The sequence below is a fragment of the Rhinatrema bivittatum genome, chromosome 4 (genome assembly GCF_901001135.1).
Source record: "Rhinatrema bivittatum chromosome 4, aRhiBiv1.1, whole genome shotgun sequence".
Classification (NCBI taxonomy): Eukaryota; Metazoa; Chordata; class Amphibia; order Gymnophiona; family Rhinatrematidae; genus Rhinatrema; species Rhinatrema bivittatum.
In genome coordinates, this window is record NC_042618.1 from 52,625,273 (window position 1) to 52,647,432 (window position 22,160).

Here is a 22,160-nt window from a genome sequence, read left to right on the forward strand (position 1 = left end):
TGAATACAAATGAATGTGAGTATAATTTGTAGCATATATCCTATATACAATATATACGGTATGACTTGGTTACGATTAGATCTGGTGTCAGAGGCTATGGTGTGAGAGGGAGGGAGTGGGAATGGGGTAGGGGTGGGTTGGGGTGGTGAAAGGGGGGGGGTGTTATGCGTTAGTGCATGTTAGGGGTCAAGTGGGAAGGTTTTCAAGAACATGCATTTGAGGAGGTTGGGAATCCGGAGGGAAGGCTTTCAAGAACAGCCATGTTTTTAGCTGTTTTTTTAAAGACTTGTGGTGAGGGTGAACTTGTGGTGAGTGGTGAACTTGTGGTGAGTGGTGAATATGAACTTAAGAAGTACCTGTTAGCACTGCCGGCCGCGGCAAGCCGCGACCGGGGCCGGGTGTCATGGCCGCCGGCCGCAGCGGGCCGCAACCTGGGTCCAGCAGCAACGAAGATAACTCACCCAAAGCTTCGGGTGTCATCAAGGGTTCCTGCGGTGCAGGCAGCCTTCTTCAGTTTTTCCTTCAGGCTGCTCCGCAGTCAGGCACAGCCGCATGGTTCCTTGGCCGGGTCGGCTCCTCCCCCTCTGACTCTCTAGAGCCACGCGCGCGGCTGACTTGAATTCTTAAAGGAGCCATGACAGGAAATAGTCATGGCTCCTCCGGAGACTCCTCCCCTGACTTCCTGTACTTAAGGCAAGGTCTGATCCTCAGACCTTGCCTTGGTATCAAGGTTCCTGGCTGAGTTTGTTCCTGAGCTTCTAGTTCCTGGTTCTTCGTCCCGCTCTGCTTCCCTGCTCCGTGGATTGACTCTTGGCTTCTGACCTCTGGACCGGCGTTCGTGTTTCCTCGGCTTGATCCTGGTACGGCTTGCGACCCTTCTCCTGATGCTCCTGGACTGGCTTCGGACCTTTCTCCTGTTTTGACCTTGGACTGGATTTTGACCCTTCTTGTGTACCGAACCGCGGACCGGCCCTGGACTACTCCATGACTTCTTCCTCAAGACTACTACGACCTGCTGGAGGCGCCAGCCATCTGGAACCCACGACCCGCAGGAGGCGCCTGCATCCAGACCTTCTTCAGTCTTCAGAGAAGTCTCCTAAGTCCCAGCGGCCAAGTCCCTACGGGCTTCTCCTGGGGGGGGATCACGAGCTTCCAGGGTGAAGTCTTCGTACAACAGCTACAGCCTTCGGCCTCGCCCTTCGACAGTAGAGACCTAAGGGGATTATTTTTCTTTTAGGTAACACTGACTCTATCTCGGAACAGGGGTCCACCTTCTGATTCATAACAGTACCATGCTGGGTCAGACCAAAGGCCCAAGGGTCCAGCATCCGGTCTCTGACATTGGCCAGTTCCAAAATATAGATCTAATTTCTTGTGCTGACCGTATGGGAAAAATAGTGGGTTTCCTGGTTAATAACTCTTTATGGACTTTTCCGAACCCTTTTTAAACCTAGCTATGGTGGTTGCTGTTACCACATCCTCTGAAAACAGATTCCACAACTTGGTTGTGCGATGAGTGACAAAATATTCCAACTTGTATTAAATCTGCTACCTGTTAGCTTAAAGGAGTATCCTCTAGTCTTAGTACTATTTGAAAGTATAAATAACAGTTCACTATTTACCTGATCCACCCCACCTGGATTTTTTTGGATTTTTGGCATATGCAATGACACCTAACATTCATATTATTCATATTCACAATTATTAACAGTTGAGTTGATTCAGGTAATTTGGAATCATTTAAATGCATCTGCTCTTCATTTAAATCCACCTGAACTATCTCAGTTTTTTTCACATCCTCTTTAGGATACTCTAATTTCCTTGTTTTAACAGTAGCCTTTAAATCGCTTATTAGTGAAAATAATATTGCTGATATTTGTGAATTGTTACATCCTTATTTAAACTCTGGAAAATACATAAAGATCAATATTCTAAGCTATTTAGATGGATAAATCACAAAGTTATGCATCTAAATGAATATTTGGGCACTTATATGGCTAAAAGATAGCTGGCTATATTCAATAGTGTGACTGCACCATTGAATATACCACCAAAATTAGCTGGATAAGATTATCTGGCTAACTCTGCTCTGCAGACAGTGACTGAATATGTATGCCCTTTAGCTAAAATATTGAGTTTAGCTAAGGTTCATGCTTACCTGCCCATGTTTAAGACGTTCCCGGGGAGAAAAATCCACTACATCTGTTGATGACAAGATAGTCTTAATTGTTGTAACTTTTTTCTCCAAGACTTTTACTTCTGATTCAATAGCAATAACTTCCTGAGGTTTAAGAACATTAAGAGAAATAAACATGAATTATACACACATTAAATGTTCGATTCATTCACCCATTCTATGTCTATGATAAAAATCTGAGTGAATCAAGTGCAACATCCATATAAGAACATAAGAACATGCCATACTGGGTCAGACGAAAGGACCATCAAGCCAAGCATACTGTTTCCAACAGTGGCTAATCCAGGCTATAAGTACCTGGCATGTACCCAAAATCTAAGTCTATCCCATGCTACTGATGCTAGTAATAGCAGTGGCTATTTTCTAAGTCACCTTGACTAATAGCAGGTAATGGACTTCTCCTCCAAGAACTAATCCAAACCTTTTTTAAACCCAGTTACACTAATTGCACTAACCACATCCTCTGGCAACAAATTCCAGAGTTTAATTGTGCATTGAGTGAAAAAGAATTTTCTCCGATTAGTTTTAAATGTGCTACATGCTAACTTCATGGAGTGCCCCCTAGTACTTCTATTATCCGAAAGTATAAATAACCGATTCACATTTACCCGTTCTAGACCTCTCATGATTTTAAAGACCTCTATCATATCCCTCCCTCAGCCATCTCTTCTCCAAGCTGAACAGTCCTAATCTCTTTAGTCTTTCCTCATAAGGGAGCTGTTCCATCCCCTTTATCATTTTGGTCACCCTTCTCTGTACCTTCTCCATCGCAACTACATCTTTTTTGAGATGCGGCGACCAGAACTGTACAAAGTACTCAAGGTGCAGTCTCACCATGGAGCGATACAGAGGCATTATGACATTTTCCATTTTATTCACCATTCCCTTCCTAATAATTCCTAACATTGTTTGCTTTTTTGATTGCCACAAGCTATGACCAGTTTCACCAGTTTGTCTGCCAGTTCACCCAGTGTAGAGCTAGGTCCTCCAAACCCCCCTAGTTTAATAGCCTGCACTCCCCGTAGTTACACACCAGACCTTTAAAGCCCTCAGGGCTGGCTTTTTTTTTTAATAACTTACACCTCTTCCATAGCAGAAGTATTTATTTATTTTTAACTTTTCTATACCGACGTTCCTGTATAAAATACATATCACATCGGTTTACAATGCAACTGCAAAATTCACTCGGGGGCGATACAAGGAACAGGGGATACAATTAATTGTGGCGAGGGGGTAATAAAATCTTTACAAGTAACATCAGAATTGAGAACTGAGAAACAATGAAAACAAACTGCAAAATTTGCTCGAGGGCGATACAAGGAACAGGGGATACAATTAACTGTGGCAAGGGGATTATCAAATCTTTACAAGTAATATCAGAATTGAGAACTGAGAAACAATCCTAGGTTAAAGCAGTGAGCGACAAACATTTGAATGCAATATGACAAAATGACAAGGCCCAGCCTTAAAAAGCCAAAAGTGAACAAAGGGCCAACCTTAATTACAAAATTACAAAAAATTACAGAAATTGAGTGAAATTGCTTAAGGAAGATAGGGAGCGAACTGATGTACAGCTTGACATAAATGAGCTTGAATACACAGATTTTTAAAGAAGAGGGTCCCGGACTGGGAGCTGTTGAACCTACTAAAATGCGGTTTACGGTAAGCGAACATATGCGTGATATGGGTAGGAAAAGTGGCGGAGAAAAAACAACGGTGAGAGGAGATGTCAGATTGTAAGAGAGAGTATGTTAAGTGTCAGGAAAGGCCTGGCTGAATAGCCAAGTTTTGAGGTTTTTTTTGAATGCCGACGGGCAAGGTTCTTGTCGGAGGTCGGGTGGTAGCGCATTCCATTGATGGGGTCCTGCTGTCGATAAGGTGCGCTTCCTTAAGGATGTTTTCGCTTGGGGGGCATACAATGTGTCTTTCTAGGCTCTTCTGATTGGTCTAGATGAAGTATGCAGTCGTAGTTTGATTGTTGAATTGAGAGAGGTAAGGTTGTGCTTAGCTTTGTGTATAATCGTGAGGACTTTAAAGAGAATCCTGGATTTAATGGGCAGCCAGTGGAGGTTCTGAAGGGTGGGGGTGATGTGCTCTCTTTTTTTGGTGTTGGAGAGAATCCTGGCTGCTGAATTCTGAACCATCTGAAGAGGTTTGATGGTGTTAGCAGGGAGACAGAGAAGAAGGGAGTTGCAATAGTCAAGTTTCGACAAGATGATGGATTGCAGCACCATTCTGAAGTCACAGAGTGGTTTTAGCTTTCTAAGAACTTGCAGTTTGTAAAAGCATTCCTTTGTGGTGGTGTTAACAAATTTCTTTAGGTTAAGCTGGTTGTCCAGGATAACGCCTAGGTCTCTCACAGACGGAGAGTGATTTATATTTGAGATGGATAATTGGGAAGAGATTGGTGAGATTGGATGAGTGTTGAGGATATCGTGAGAGATAAGAATCTCCGTCTTGTTGGTGTTGAGGACCAGGTTGAGACTGGCAAGAAGGTGGTTAATTGATTGAAGGCAGTTGTTCCAGTGGTTAAGGGTTTTTTGTAGAGATTCTGCGATCGGGATGAGTATTTGTACATCGTCCGCGTAAAGATAATGAGTTAGTTTTAGATTTGTAAGTAGGTGGCAGAGTGGGAGAAGGTAGATGTTGAAAAGGGTAGGTGAAAGAGAAGATCCTTGGGGAGACTCCCAGGTTGGAGCGGACGGGGTGAGACTTTTTGTTGTTTATCCTAACCTTAAAGAACCTGTTACACAGGAAGGATTTGAACCAGCTGAGAGAAGATCCCTTGATGCCTATGTTTGCGAGTCGCTCTAAAAGGATAGCATGGTTCACCGTATCAAAAGCAGCGGATAGGTCAAGAAGAGCAAGCAGATGGGGTTGTCCTTTTTCCAGGTTTATAAGGATGGTGTCCGTGAGAGATATAAGGAGTGTTTCTGTGTTTAATGTTACATATGATCGTCGACACAGTTTATCATTATGTTAAAGTCACCTTATAGGTGAATTTTCAAAGGAGTTATGCATGTAAATGTAACACACTATTGTATAAGTATTCAAAAGCAATTTAACCCTGTAAAGTGCACTTAACACAGGTAAAACCTATTGACAACAATAGCATATGTTGTAGCAATTTTAAAAAGCGCACATACAGGAGTAGAGTGTATTTATACATGTAAAACCCAGTTTTAAGCGTGTAAAAGCTTTTGAAAGGAAAATTGGTTCTTACCTGCTCATTTTTGTTCCTGTAGTACCAAGGATCCGTTCAGACCGCTGGGTTGTGTCTCCCTTCCAGCAGATGGCGTCAGAGAAAAAAAACTGAAAGGCACCCCCTTTTACATTGGTGTGCCACCTGCGATCCTTCAGTATAACCCATACCATAGCAGAATGAAAAATATCATAACCTTTAACATAACAACCAATGGCTGTATCAAACCACTTAAGAAAAAAGGAAATTGCATAATGTGGAACTTATGTACATGGAGGGAGCATCTCTATAAGCAATCTGAATGTTACCTTGTTGAGAATATTCTGCAAAAGGAAAACGATACCAAGTGGACTCTCCAGACTCCAAGGGCGGGCATCTGGACTGATCCTTGGTACTACAGAAATGAAAATTAGCAGGTAAGAACCAATTTTCCTTGCCTGTATGTACCAGGATCAGTCCAGACTGCTGGGATGTACCCAAGCTACCCTAAATGGGGTGGGACTGGAGAGTCCCGCTCGGAGAACACTGCTGCCGAAGCAGTCAACATCCGGATCCCAGATGTCCAAACGGTAATGCCTCACAAGGTTATGTAAAGATTTCCAGGTAGCTGCCCTGCAAATCTCCTGTGGTGAGACAAATTGACTTCTGCCCAAGACGCCGCCTGAGACCTGATTGACCTTAAACCATCCAGTACTGAAAGCCCAAGCCCGATGTAAGTCGAGGGTATGGCATCCTTCAGCCACCTGGCAATGGTAGCCTTAGAAGTTTTCTGTCCCTTCTTCGGGCCACACCATAAGACAAACAGGTGATCAGACAATTGAAAGGCATTGGTAAACTCCAGATAGCAAAGTAGGATCCACTTCACATCCAACCTATGTAATTCGCGACCCAAATGAGTAAACGCAGGTAACTCCATTGTCTGATTCAAATGAAACCCCGAGACTACCTTCGGCAGGAAGGAGGATACTGTTCGAAGGGAAATTCCAGAGTCCGAAATCCGGAGAAAGGGCTCCCGACAGGACAACGCTTGAAGCTCCGATATGCGTCTAGCTGACGTGATAGCCACCAAGATAATCGCCTTGAAAGCCAGGTCTTTCAAGGTAGCCCGCTTGATAGGCTCGAAGGGAAGACTGCACAAGCCTCGGAGAACCAGGTTCAAACTCCACGAAGGACAGACCTGTCTAACTGGAGGATGCAGATGCTTTGTGCCCTTCAAAAAACGTGACACATCCGGATGAGTTGCGAGGGAGACGCTGTCAGTCTTTCTCCGTAAACATCCAAGGGCCACCAACTGCTCCCAAAGAGAACTGCACGCTAACCCTTTCTTCAGTCCCTCCTGCAAGAACGCTAGAATATGTACAATGGAAGCACGCCGCGGGGACACATTCACCCCGCTACACCAGGTGTCAAAAACCTTCCAGACCCGAACATAAGCAAGGGAAGTGGATTTCTTGCATGCCTGCAGGAGGGTTGAAATAACTGTATCAGGGTAGCCTCTTTTCCTCAACTGCCGCCTCTCATAAGCCAGGCCGCTAGACAAAAGCAATTCACTCGATTGAAAAATACTGGACCTCGTCGAAGAAGATTCGGTAGATGATGGCGTCGAAGCGGGCCGTCGACCACCAGATTGACCATATCCGCAAACCATGGGCACCACAGCCATTCCGGCACTATAAGGATAACTGACCCAGTGTGCATCTCTATACACCTTAGAACCTTGCCCACCAAGGGCCAGGGAGGAAACATGTAAAGCAGGATGTTGCGAGGCCATGGGAGGACGAGGGCATCGACCCCTTCCGACCCTGTGCTCCCTTCGGCGACTGAAAAACCGAGCCGCCTTTGCATTTCTCTGGGTCGCCATCAAGTCCAGGCGAGGCACACCTCACCGACGAGCCAGGAGGCCCATTGCTTCCTCGAACAACTCCCACTCTCTGGGATACAGACGCTGATGACTGAGAAAATCCGCCTGAACATTGTCAACTCCGGCTATGTGAGAAGCCACCAGATAGACTAAATGGCGCTCCGCCCAAACCATCAGATGGTCGGCCTCTGTGGTTACGGGACGACTCTTGGAACCTCCCTGCCGATTGATGTAAGCCACCGCTGTCACATTGTCTGACAACACCCGCACCGACCGACGGCGAACCAAAGGAAGAAAACGGCACAACGCCAGACACACCGCCCTGGTTTCCAAGCGATTGATGGACCATTTCGCCTGTGCCCTGTCCAACTGCCCTGCGCCGCCTGGGATTGACAAACCGCTCCCCAACCGGAGAGGCTGGCAACCGTCGTCACTATCACCCATTGAGGTTCCTCCAGGTCCATACTGCGCTGCAGTTGGGCCGGAATCAACCACCACTGGAGACTGGACCGGGCAGGTTCCAAGAGTGGCAATCAGATCTGGAACTCTTCAGACTTCAGATCCCAACCAGAAAGCAACGCTCTTTGCAAAGGCCTCATATGGGCGAAGGCCCAAGGGACTAGTTCCAGAGTAGATGCCATAGAACCAAGCACCTGCAAGTAATCCCACACTCGGGGTAACGGTAGGGACAATAGCCGATGAACCTGCGCCACCAGCTTGGTGGCCCACTCCTCCGTGAGGAAGACCTTGCCTATCGTTGTATTGAACCGAGCCCCGAGGAAGTTCAGAACCTGGGACGGAATCAACTGACTCTTGACGTAATTGATGATCCACCCGAGAGATTGTAGCCAGCAGAGCACTGACTGAACCGCTGCTTTGCACAGCTCCTCCGACTTCGCCCGGATCAGCCAATCGTCCAGGTAGGGATGTACCAAAATCCCCTCCTTCCGAAGCGCCGCCGCTACAACCACCATCACCTTGATGAATATGCGGGGAGCTGTGGCCAATCTGAATGGAAGGGCCTGGAGCTGGTAATGCTCGCCTAAAATCATGAACCTGAGGTACTGGCGATACCGCTCGTTGATCCCTACGTGAAGGTAGGCCTCTGTCAAGTCTAAAGAAGCCAAAAATGTGCCCGAGTGGACGGCCACAATGATCGAGCGGAGGATCTCCATGCGAAAATGAGGCACTCGGAGTGCCTTGTTCACCTTCTTGAGATCCAAAATTGGGTGGAAGGAGCCCTCCTTCTTGGGGACCACAAAATATATGGAATATCTGCCGGTTCCGATCGCCTCCTGAGGGACCGGGACAATGGGCCCCAGGGCTGCCAGCTGATGCAGAGTCTGAGTTACTGCTGCTCGCTTCACATAAGACCCACAGGGCGACATCAAAAACAGGTCCCGCAGCGGGTAAGCAAAATCCAAAGCGTAACCGTGTTCGATGATGCCTAGCACCCACTGGTCCGACGTAATCTTGACCTATTCCTTGAGAAAGAGAGAGAGGTGGCCGCCTATCACAGGGACTGAGGAGTGGGCCAGCACACCTTCATTGTGAGGACTTACCCCAGGAAGATCCCCGAGGACCCCCGTCCTGGGGAAGCCTGCGGCCTCGAAAGGAAGAAGGCCAAGCATGTGATCTCTGCGACAGCTGCCGGGACATATAGGAAGAAGAGAAGGCCCTGCCCTGACAAAACTGGCGCTGGCCCCTGAACCTAGGGCGAGCCGAACCAAAGGTCCTAGGAGTTCTAGGCTTGTCCTCCAGTAACTTGTACACTTTGTTTTCGCCTAGAGACTTAATAAGGGCCTCCAGGTCCTCTACGAACAAGAATTTCCCCTTAAATGGGAGATTGCCCAACTGAGTGTCTTGGAGGAAACATCGGCGCCACAGGAGCCTTCTGGCCAAAACCACAGACACCATTATTGCACGCTGTATAAGCCACCACTGCCTCCATACTATCAGCTTGCTCAGCTTCCGCCGGAGGCAACTGCTGCATGGTAAGTATCTGCTACGCCCATCTAAGGGTTGCCCTTTTGGATGAGGATACTGCATACCGCCGCCCGAACGCATAAGGCCGAGACCTCAAAGATGCGCTTGAGAAGGACCTCCAGTTTTTGATCCTGAAGATCCTTAAGGGCGGTCCCCCCTGCCACCGGGATGGTCATACGTTTGGTGACAGCCGAGACTGCAGTGTCCACTTTGGGCACCTTAAGGACTGCCAAGGCATCGCCCGGTAAAGGGTAGAGATTTTCCACAGCACTTCCCACCCAGAGGCTGGCCTTGGGAGTCTCCCACTCCCGTGTCACCAGATGCATCAACATCGGGTGAAATGGAAAAGCCTTCGGAGGAGCTTTAAGTCCCAAGAGAACCGGATCCCCTTTAGAGACCTCAACGCTAGGTTGCGGTGCCTTAATATCCAGCTCCTCCAGCACTTTGGGAAACAGATGCTCCAGTTCTTCCTTCTGAAACAGCCTAAGAACCCTGGGATCATCCCCCTCCACTGGGGCGGCCTCATCAACATCCCCATCTCCATTCCCAAGGAGAAGGTCCTGCACCCCAGGACCCGGTGGATTTGGAGCTGAAAACCCCGAGGGATTAATGGCGTTCTGGCCAGACAGCCCCCTAGAAGTATCCAACCCCCCTGATGGCCTGGGGACCTTGGGTGGAGGAGGTACCGCATCCTGCAACTCAGCTTCCGCTTCTAAAAAAGCTTTGTGCATTAGAAGCACAAACTTAGAAAAAAGAGACTGCTGTCTCTTTAAGGCCCCCCGGGGGAGGGGCCATATCGGGAGGAGAGGCAGGCCCTAGGTCGGCAGGCCGCACAGGGCTCAAATTAGGAGGCAACAGTGTAGGAGGGATCTCCCCTTCCCCTGCGCCAGCTCCTCTTCCTCCCCTCGTGGGGAAATCAAAATGGCCGCCGTTCCCGCATTAGACGGGGATGGCCCGGCCGGAGTGCAACCCTGCATCGAGAATGTGCTGACAGGCTTCCCCTAGCAACTCCCCGATGGTCCTTCACCAACGGGGAGACATCTAGCGCAGAGGCCATCGCAGGAGAGCCGTTGGACCGGCTCTCTGCAAGTGGAGCAGGAGGCAGAAGGTAAGGTCAGCAATCCCGTGCCAAAAACACCCCTCTGGAGCCCCTGGAACCTGCATGGCAAGAATTTAAACCTCTAAAGGTTCTTTTTTTTTTTTTTTTTTTGAAACTCTGTCAACCAGGGGAAAACCGGCGTCCCTGGGACCACTAACACTGCAGGGCACACCCGAGGAATGCGTACATCTCAGGGTGAAGGGAGGAGAGGGACCGGCCCACCGGTGAATCTCCCCACTTACCAGTCGGCAGGGCTCCGGGAATGCGGCTATCGGGGTGTCCAACCCCAGCCGAACCTCTTCCAAGGTTTTGTTCTTTGCTGAAGTTGGGAGGCATATCCAACTTCAGCAAAGAACAAAAGTAACTAACTTTTTTTTATTTTTTTTTTAATTAGCTTGATGTAGCCAAGGAATCCTTCAGAAAGAAGAGGCTTTCTGGTAAATTTAAATAAAAAAACCCCCTTTCTTTTCTTTTTTTTTTTTTTTTTTACAGGATCAGGACCACATGGTTCTGTCACCCTCATCTGCTAAAGTCAGAGAAAATACTGAAGGATCGCAGGTGGCACACCAGTGGAAGAGGGGGTGCCTTTCAGTTTTTTTTCTCTGACTCCATCTGCTGGAAGGGAGACACAACTCAGCGGTCTGGACTGATCCTGGTACATACAGGGAAAATCAGTTTCACCTGGACAAAATCTGCGCAAGTGCCTTCCTATCACATTGTGCCATCAACTGAAGTGAAAATGAATTTGGAGGGCTTAGTGTAATATTTTAATGAAAATAATATATTCACATTCCATTAAACCAAAAGAAACAGGATGTGTTTTATTCTTTGCTACAGAAATTTTCACATGGTTATGACAAAGTTCATTATGAGACTATCTGTGTAATTAGTTTGTCATTAATCATTAAAGATGGTTTGTAGCCTAGTTTCCTATATCTGCATTTTGGTCCCTTCCAATTATTTTTGAATCAGTCATCCAATTTCATTCAAATATGTGCCATGCTTAGTGGAATAAGCGAGTGACACCCCACTTCCCCCAATCCATCCCTCTGGTTCATACTTTTCAAGTGCCCTCAAAATGCCCCAACACTTAGAATCCGTTTTTTCTCTCTCTCTTTCCTATAGGGCAGGGATGGCGAACTCCAGTCCTCGAGTGCCACAAACAGGCCAGGTTTTCAGGATATCTACCATGAATATGCATGATATGGATTTGCATATAATGGAGGCAGTGCAGGCAAGTCTTTTCTCATGCTTATTCATGGTGGATATCCTGAAAACCTGGCCTGTTTGTGGCACTCGAGGACCGGAGTTCGCCATCACTGCTATAGGAAAATGGGCCAGTTCAGGTCAGTTAAGCTCAGGGAGGTCAGAGCACAATGTCTCTAATGTTTAATGATGATCTTATTACACAGAAATTCACAGAATGAACATTTATCATAGCCCTATGAACATTTTTGAAACAGGCATCATCAAATGTTTGTTTATTTAACTCATGCCTTTTAATTGGTAGCAAAAGGTAAGTTACATTCAGATACTATAGGTAATTACCTATTCCCAGAGGGCTTACAATCTAAAGGTGAATTTTCAAAAGCTTACATGCCTAAAAATTAGCATATACACGTGTAGATAGCATATATTCAAATATACACTATTTTATAAACCTCAAACATACACGCGTATGTGTGTAAAAAAAGGGGTTATCTGGGGCAGGGTCAACATGTACGTGTGTAAGATGCTATTTTATAAGAAATTTATGCATGAGGATTTGACAGCTTACTCGTGTAAGCCTGCTATACATCTGGAGTGATAGTAAACATCTTTAATGTGAAATACCGACTGGGTGGACCACCTGGGTGAACTGGCGGGGTTTCAGGCTGAAGAGCCAGGAGGGTTTTATTGACCTGCAGATGGATTGGGCAAACTGGTAAAACTGCTAATTTCACAGAAAATCTGCCAACCTATAAATGTAAAAGCCAACTTATGCCTGTAAATTCTGCTTTAATAATTTCCCCACATACATATTTATAGCAAAAAGGAAAAATACCCATGCACAGCAGTTGCATGCCACCTAGCTGAATCAATTAAAAGTCTTAAATGCGCTACTTATCGGGCTAAGTAAGATAGCTGGACAAGTCTCTGTGAAAGAGTGACCCTGTTTTCCCCCTTTAAATCTGTGTGGGACCAGGCACAGGGCCAGGTACACCTTAAATCCCATAGGAGAGAGCTCTATGGAAAGGACCCTGCTGGGGCAGGGAGAGTCCTGTGGGAGGTACCAGCTGGGGAGCATAAGAGGGTAAGCCCAACTGTGTTCATGAGGCCCTTATGCCTCCAGGAGGAAGTCAGCTCCTGTAAAGCGCTCTGTCAACACCAGAAAGGAGTGATGGTACACTGCCCAGAAGCAAGGCAGTCTATGGCCCCTGTGTGTATAAGTGACTACCTGTGAGTTAGGCAGTAAATGCTATAATTTCGCATGGATAATGCCCACAATAAGAAAAAGGGGCATGTTTATAAGGCCTTCACAGTATTCAACTATATATATCATGTTAGGAGGGCCAGCTAATAACTCGAAGTGAGGTTTTGGTGGTGGTTTAGGATTTTGGGGCCAGTTTTGACATGCAGAGCGAGACGTACGAACAGCACAGTACACCTCAGTGAAGATTTCACATCATTTGGAGTGAGGAAATGGATTTCACATCATTTGGAGTGAGGAAATGGATTCTTTCCTCACTCCAAATGATGTGAAATCTTCACTGAGGTGTACTGTGCTGTTCGTACGTCTCGCTCTGCATGTCAAACTGGCCCCAAAATCCTAAACCACCACCCAAAACCTCACCCCAAGTTACTAGCTGGACCTCCTATGGTGATATAAATAGTTGACTACTATGAATGCCTCTCCAGAGGCTCTCTCTCTACTCCACTCCCCTCTCCCAGTCCCCAAGCCCAGAAATGGCTGAAATGAAATTTGCAATCTTTATCGCAAATTGCGTTTACGGCCATTTCGGGCGTATCACACAGCTTAATGCCAGGAAAAAGGTGTAGTTATTTCCAGCATTAAAAATGTGCAATAGCATGCATTATGCTATCGCATGGTGCGATATTACCCCTCATTTTCATTAATCCCACCCCCATGAAAAATTTGCATTCACGCAATGTGATACCATTAATGTCGCATGTGTTATGGCATTGTCGCCGGGCATAAAGCCATAACACATTTTGAAGAATCACGCTATTAGTGAATAAGCAGTGCTTTCTAAAATTATCCAGCTAAACCCAGATAAGTCAGAACTTATCCAGCCTAAGCAGAATATCTGTTCAAGTGTATTTTGTACATATACGTGAATGTTGCAGGGAAGAATTAAATGAATTTTACAACCCATGCTCATATGATACATGCTGGTTATAAAATACAGGGGTGTGTAGCTGCACGCAGCCATATACACATGTACTTGGGCATGCGCACAGGTCTTTTAAATCGTCATCCTACTTGTTTGAACCTGAGGCAATAGAGGGTTACGTGACTTGCTCAAGGTCACCAGGAATGGCAGTAGGATTTGCACCATGGCTTCCTTGTTCTCAGCCCACTGCTCTAACTACTAAGCCATTCCTCCACTCTCAATGCAGCTCCATTTTCCCCATGGTAAACTAAGTAAGAAAAGAAGTTAGCAAGTGACCCCAGGCATTAACTAATGGAAAGGCAGTTTTAAAAACACCCAGAGTCAACCAATGGCCAGGTAGTTTTAAAACTATTTGATGACATCACAATGTGCTCTGACTTCCATGAACTGGCCCATTTTCCTATAGGAAATAAAAAGAACAGGGGATCGGAAGTGTCAAGGGTATGTGAAAATTGTGAGCTGTCACTAGGCATGTTACTATCCGTGGCAAACATTCAAATGACATTGAACAATTCAAAAGTTATTGGCGGAGGGAGCACACAGACACACAGACATGATGCTCTCACAAGAACTAAAGGAAACTAGGCTAACAAAAAAAAAACCCCAACAATTGAAAAGCAGATTTTTCATAGCTACGTAATCCAACCAAACTTACATCTGCTACATTCTGAAGCTGGGGAAGAATCCCCACTATTTTTTGCTGCAGGAGTGTGACTTCAGCATTCAATTCATCTATCTTTTCTGCGGTGATGTTTGTTTCAAAGATTATTGATAGCTCATCCAACCCAGAGTAAATGGCATGCAGAATATTTTGCTTCTGCTCAGAATCCTCCAAAGCTATCTGGAAATGTAAAGGAAAGCGGATTAACACATAAAACGCTTGAAGCGTTGGACTGGCAACGAGTACACGTACGGCATGAAAACCTCTAGTAATTTTGACAATCCACTTGCTTTTGCATGTTCATATGATTTATCCTCTATGGTGCCTTGATGGCTATTACTGCTACCGGTATTTATGGATTGGACAAAATAGAGAGTGCAGGACGGCATAGAAGGCTGCGTTTGGGCAGTCCTCAAAAAAGATTGGTTGCCGAATAGCTTGATAAATTTGTCAGGTTTATGACAGCAGCCACAAAGAATTAAAAATAACGGGGCTGAAAAAAAAAAATTTCAAAAGAGCAGGAACAGCAGGAAAATGTGCTCACTTAAAAGGAAAGGTGGTTCTTATTGTGTGCACTTTCTAGCCCATGGGCTAAGTGAGAGTTAATCTTAAGGCTCTCATTATAAAAATTGTTTTGGCCATTTTAGCTTTTAACAGTAGCTCAACTTAACTTTTAAATATAAAAATGTACAGATAGATTTTTTGGGGCATGGGGGGTTTTAATCCACATGGAGTGGTGCACAAACATTAGCTACACTAAACAATCAATAAGCCCTTCCTGACAAACTGAAGTGTGTATAATTAAACTCTTAGTAAAAACTGGAATGGCTCATATGTCTATCTATGTAGTGGGAAATCCAGATTTCACACTCCATTTTTTCCTTGTGCCCAGTATTAGCAGCCTTTTGAAAGGCCTCTCACTGTCCTATGCACATATTGTGGCATTTCATGGTTTTTTTTTTTTTGTTTGTTTTTTAATTTTATTTTTATTGCGTTTTAGATAAATACAAAGATAAACTTTGCTCAGAAAACAGAAACAGTAAACAGAAACATCAATTTTCCACCTATCATACTTGATACTTACAGAAATTAACAATCAATTATTTAGACCACAATCTTATTTCAGAGAGGGGGGTGAATAATTTTGGGAGTCACAAAACTTGAATCTGTTGAAATCACTTAACAGCTACCAGTAGTACAATTTTTTTTATCTCTCAATCATAAACTTACTTTTACCCCAGTTCCTCATTCAGAGAGGAAGTTAGGAAAGCCCTCTTTCTAGAGTCTACAAATACCCTTAGTTGTTCCAGGGCATAAAATATATAAACATCTCTATTATAGGTAACAACTCCTTTACAGGGATATCTTAGAAGAAACTTAGCCCCCATCATATTTAATTCCTGTCTCATAGAGAGAAAGGCTTTCCTCCTCTCGTGTGTTATCTTCAATAAATCCGGGAAGATTTGGACACGTTGTCCCATAAAACTTTCACCCATGTGTTGAAAATAATACTTCATTAAAAACTTACATCAGTTTCAGTAACGAAAGAAACAAGTAAAGTTGCTCTTTCATAGATTTCTCTAGAGGATTCCAAGATATCAGTCTCCCTCTCTATTTCTGTTATATGAAAGAAAATAGACTTTATTCATACCGTAGATGGAATATACTCAGTTGGTATTCTCAATACTTCTAACATATATTTCCTCAATGTTACTCGAGGTTGTTCCCCTATTATTTTAGGGAAAAATCAAGATTCTTAAATTTAATCTCCTCAGTCTATTTTCAATGAGTTCCACTTTTCTATTAGTCACTTGCTTGTCTTGGATTAATGCTTGACAAATATTCTGCGTCGACTTTACTTCCATTTGCAATTCAGATATCTTATTTGTATTTTCTTGTATCTTAATATCGTGCTCTTGGGAAACTTTATCCAGCTTTCCAAATAAGAGAATTTAACTGCCTCGTAAGCCCTTGAAATCGAGGGCCATAGGAGGCTACTAACTCCCAAAGGGAGTCAAGAGTTACCGAGTCCAGCTTAGGGAGGCCTTTATCCGCTGGTTTCCCCTGCGAGCCTAAAAGATCTTCCTCTGCTGGGAGACCCCCGACTTCAATCCAAGGTAACTCACCACCTCCACCGAGGCCGCAGCGCCCAGGGTTCCGGACTTCTCAGATCCTCAGCTGTCTCCGGACCTCTCCTTACAGCTTTCGCTCCCTCCGGCTTGTTCACAGGACTCTTTGGTTCTGTTTCCAATGCTGCTTTTGCCGAAGAAGATAGTAGTCCCGGAGCCACCAGCTTCCGTAAGTCAGGGGGGCTAAGAGCAGTTTCCCCAGACACCAGCGATGCTCCCAACGGCGTTTCGTCAGCGGGGACTTCAGCCACCCCAGCCAGATAAAGCGCAGCAAGTTCGGGGATCGTTCATTGCCCGGATAGTGTTGGAGGTATTGAGGGAAATACCCTCACAAATCCTTTCCTTTTTGGAGGCATTTGGTCTCAGAAGTAAGTATAAAACTGCAAGAAATCCTCAAGCACTCTGAACTGCTGCTGCTAGCCTGCCGCCATCTTGGCTCCACCCCGTGTCGGCATTTCATGTTCTTACAACTTTTGCAATGTGCGGAGTTAGACACTTCTTATAAAAATTAGTAATCATTAGTATGTTTGAATTAGTGGGACAGAACATGCAATTATTGGAATAAATTTGAACAACATAATGGACTTCGGAGAGTTAACAGTGATTTTTCCGTGTAAGCAATTTCAGATGAAGTGTTGCATTGTCATTTGGGGTTGTATGTGTCTGTGTCTTTTCCTAGATGGCTGTAAGCACGAGATAGTTGGTGACTGAGCCACAGTGTCTTTCTGGGAAGCCTACCTGCACCCATAATCAATATTCTTGCATCTTTGCCAAATTAAATAAAGCAGTCCCTGCCCTCAATTAAAGATCACCTATTAACTGGCTTTTGCAAATTTAAATCTCATTCTTTGTTCTCTTGTTTCTAGTAGATTGTTTGGAATTGCAGAAAGCTGTTTTGAATTCTTTGGAAATGTTGATCATTTTCAGGCCGATACAGTAAACTCACACGGGAAAGAGGTGCTCAGTGTTGAGCGCCCGCTTTCCTAACACACGCCCTGCCACCTCTCCTGGGCACGCAATACCGTATTTAAATGAGAGGTCGTGCTAAAAAGGAGGCGCTAGGGACAATAGTGCACCCCTAGCGCCTCCTTAGCAGCAGAAACTCAGCAGAGGTGTCTGTCAGCGGGTTTGGAAAATGGACGCTCAATTTTACAAGCGTCTGTTTTCCTAACCTGATGGCACACTTTTTTTTTTTTTTTTTTTAATTTTTTTAACCTTTTGGTTCCTCCGCCTGAATAGCACCATGATATTAAGTCGGAGGATATACAGAAAAGCAGTATTTTCTGCGGATCGGGCACACATTTTTTTTCTGCATCTGGGTTGAATGACTTTTATTTTATTTATTTAAAATCTTTTCTATACCGTCATTAAGATGGATACCGTCACAACGGTTTACAGTAAGGCACATAAAAGTAATGATGCTAAAATATATCAGTTTACACAGGTGCCATAAAGGTTCGGTAACATAGTTTGTAGCCTTTTCAATATGCATTTGCATGTGATGAGCACTATTAGTTTTGGGGGGGGGGGGGTTGGACATGCGTTTTGGACATGCTAAACACCTCATTGTACAAGGGGTAGTGGACGCATGTCAAATACGCGCGCCCAACCGCGGGTTAAACAGTACGCTCAGCTGAGCGCGTGCTTTACTGTAGCGGCCTGTTTGGGTTTGAATTTGGGCTCTCATAGTACAGTATTATTCCAACTTTTTTTAAAAATATTTTTATTAGGATTTTTCATATTAAAATAATCATAAAGAAATATTAAAATACCTAGTGTGGCAAAGTAACGATGGAGTATTAGACACTTGAATCACAGCATATGCACATCCTTAAGAAAGTACAGCATTATGTATATTCAATCAATAGTATACATCAAATGAATGCAACAGAAACAAATTAATACCACTCCAGACTGAGCCTCTCAACCTGAGTATCTTAAACCTACATTAAAGCAAACCACATTAGATACTCAGGTAGGGTATCCATAATTGCTTGTCTCTGCTCAGTTACCCCTTTTTATGCCATGGCTTGTTTCACCTGCTCTGGGTCCAGTAAAGGGAGTCTGAGCAAAAAACTGATCTTAGCGAAAGGTAGGTGATACTCCCCACCTGAGTATCTTCAATACCACGAGTATAATATAATGCTCAGGTACCAACAACAGTAACCACAGAGTCAAGAGACCAAATATCACATATCATTTTCCTTATGCCAGACGTCATAAACCTCCCCCCTCTCCCCTCCTTCACACACATAGTAGTAGGGAGTAGAATGAGTCCATGTAATAGAAATTTAAATTAGACATCTCGGGTGTGGGCCAGCATGCTTTGTGAGTGAGGAAACTGGGAAAAGACACGTGTAATCTGGTGTAAGTGGTTAGCATTCCAATCCGTCCTGTCTCCATTTCTCAAGGGGACTGCGTCGTGGATTGAATATAATGTATAAAATGATCCCAGACCCCAGCATTCTCTGCCGGCTTGGAAGGCTGTTGGTGTTGTGTTAGGTAAAGCTCGTGAGTACAGAGCCAGAGAAGCTGTTTAAATCTTGATCTTTATCAGGGGCTTTGTCTTCCAACCATTTTGTTAAAATCGCCTTCTTCCCCACCACTGCAGCCTTGGAAATAAACAGCTGCAAGTGAGCCAACTTAGCACCCTGTAAAGTTGTTGGAGCCCCAAACAGCCACAAATCAGGATCTCAATTCTTGGGCCGAATTTGTCCAGCGCGGATTTTATCTCAGTTATTTGTTGAGCTATGCCGGCTAGCTTGTTGTACAACGCCGTATCTATTGCCTCCTTTAGAACTTCCACTGTGAGTGGTGCCGTTAATGAAGGCGTCGGCTCTCCTGCGCTCGCTGCCATCTTACGGTCTGCGGCCTTCCCTTTCTCCTTCTCTTTTTCTCCTCCTCTAGAGGCCATTAACTGTGGGGATTTGTTCATAAACTCAACAATCATCATTGGCTGTCTTGCCCTATGTGGTTAGTACCTTTGTCCAAGGCCTATGAGGGGCGATGCCAGTAGATTCGAAAGGGTGGCACCCAGAGCTAAGGGAGAGCATGTCCTCCTTAGCACATCACCCCACGTGACCCATTCCAACTTTTTAAGGAGTTAGCAAATGTTGCTTACCTGATGTAACAGGTGTTCTCACAGGACAGCAGGATGTTAGTCCTCATGAATGGGTGACATCGAGGATGGAGCCCACCACGGAAAACTTCTGTCAAAGTTTCAGAAACTTTGACTGGCCCCTACTGGGCATGCCCAGCATGGCACCAACCCTGCAGCCAGCAGGGGTCTCCCTTCAGTCTGATTTTCAAAGCTACAGGCAGTGCCGAAAAATAAAAGAAAAAACGAACCCAACACCGCGGGGTGGCGGGCAGGTTTCGTGAGGACTAACATCCTGCTGTCCTGTGAGAACACCTGTTACATCAGGTAAGCAACATTTGCTTTCTCACAGGACAAGCAGGATGGTTGTCCTCACAAATGGGTGAGTACCGAGCTAAGGATGTCCTGACTTGCACCAAATGTACCCAACGGCGTGCAACAGGCACAACAATAGGGGTAGAATTTGGCAAAGGGCATCCGCACCCTACCGGGAAGGTGGAAGGGTGTTGGTACATCAGGCTGGAAAAAGGTTACGCAAGACAGATTGGCCGAAGATGGAATCCTGTCTTCCAGCTTTATCCAAACAATAGTGGGCTGCAAAGTTATGGAGAGAACTCCAAGTTGCAGCTTTGCAGATGTCAGGAAGCGGCACCGATCGAAGGTGTGCTACTGAAGTCGCCATGGCCCTCACAGAGTGTGCCTTGACACGGTCTTGAAAAGGAATGCCAGCTTGCTGATAGCAAAAAGAAATGCAGTCCGCCAACCAGGAGGAAAGAGCCTGCTTACCCACAGGTTGTCCTAACTTGTTAGGGTGGAAAGAGACGAATAATTGAGTGCTCTTTCTGTGAGAAATTGTACAGTCTAGATAAAAAGCTAGAGCTCGTTTACAGTCTAGGGTATGCAGAGTCTGTTCTCCGGGATTGGAGTGGGGCCTGGGAAAGAAGATAGGCAGTATGATGGATTGATTAATGTGAAACTCCGAAACTACCTTAGGCAAAAATTTAGGGTGAGTGCGGAGTACCGCCCGGTCCTGCAGGAGTTTAGTGTAAGGCGAATAGGTAACTAGGGCCTGTAATTCACTAACCCTGCGAGCTGAAGTAACAGCCAAAAGGAATAATACTTTCCATGTGAGATATTTTAGGTCACAGGAGTGAAGAGGTTCGAAAGGTGGTTTCATAAGGCGACCAAGAACCAGATTAAGGTCCCAAGATGGGGCCGGAGGACGTAAAGGTGGCTTCAAATGGAGCAAGCCTTTAAGAAAGCGTGTTACCAGGGGTTGTACTGAAATAGGAGTACCCGCGATACCTTTATGGAAGGCGGCTACCGCACTGACATGCATCCTTATAGAAGAGGTCTTGAGACCGGATTCGGAGAGATGCCAGAGATAGTCCAAGAAGTTAGAGATTGGACAGGAAAGGGGATCAAGGGACTGAGAAGTGCACCATGAGGTGTACCTCTTCCATTTGTATGAGTAAGATTTTCTGGTGGAGGGCTTTCGTGAAGCTATCATGACACGAGAAACGGAATCTGAAAGGTTGAATGGCTGAAGGACTAACCTTTCAACATCCATGCCGTCAGGGACAAGGCTTGGAGGTTGGGATGGAGGAGGCATCCGTCGTTTTGAGTGAGCAGATGTGGGTCCTGTCCCAGAGGAATATGCCTGCGGATGGAGAGATCCTGGAGTATGGGAAACCACACCTGGCGCGGCCAGTGGGGTGCTATCAGGATCATGGTTCCCCTGTCCTGGCGTAGCTTCACGAGAGTCCTCGATAGAAGAGGAAGTGGAGGGAATGCATAGAGCAGACCGGTCGTCCACTTGAGGGAGAATGCATCCCTCGGCTGAGAGTGCTGGCTCCGAATGAGAGAGCAATAATTGTCCACTTTGTGGTTCTGAGGGGACGCAAAGAGGTCTATGCGGGGATAACCCCACTTGTGAAAAAGAAAGGTCGCTACTACAGGATTGAGTGACCACTCGTGTGGTTGGAAGACACGGCTGAGCTGGTCTGCCAATACATTGTCTACTCCCGGCAGATAGGTGGCCTTGAGGTACATGGAGTGGGAGAGAGCTTCTGCCCAGATCTGCGCAGCTTCCTAACACAGAAGGAAGGAGCCTGTGCCTCCCTGCTTGTTTATGTACCACATGGCCACCTGGTTGTCCGTCTGGATTAATATTATTTGATGTGATAAGTAATCCTGAAAGGTCCTGAGAGCGTAGCGTATTGCCCGTAGCTCCAGGAAATTGATCTGGTGTTTGGCTTCCTGTCGTGACCAGATTCCTTGAGACTGTAGATTGTCGACATGGGCTCCCCACCCTATGTTGGAAGCATCGGTGGTGAGGATTACCTGGGGATCTGGTGGAAGAAAGGGTAAGCCTCGTAAAAGGTTGACTGGTTGCGTCCACCAGGCAAGAGACAGACGTAATGCGTTTGTGATTGTGACAATGGAGGATAGAGGCTGAAGAGCTTGAATCCATTGGTGTCTTAGAGTCCAGTGTGTAAGTCTCATGGCCAGACGGGCCATGGGAGTTACTTGA

At 45.5% G+C, this 22,160-nt stretch overlaps 1 protein-coding gene across 3 annotated transcripts in view; it reads right to left on the bottom strand.

The window, feature by feature from the left end:
• Positions 1–22,160, bottom strand: part of SYNE2 (spectrin repeat containing nuclear envelope protein 2) — a 799,865-nt gene that overhangs the window by 281,435 nt on the left and 496,270 nt on the right. For all 3 annotated transcript variants that reach the window (XM_029598126.1, XM_029598125.1, XM_029598127.1), the window contains exons 63-64: positions 14,396–14,581; positions 2,159–2,281 (exon numbers count right to left, since the gene is read on the bottom strand). In XM_029598126.1, coding sequence (XP_029453986.1) covers positions 2,159–2,281; positions 14,396–14,581 — 309 coding nt within the window. The remainder of the gene's footprint in view (positions 1–2,158; positions 2,282–14,395; positions 14,582–22,160) is intronic.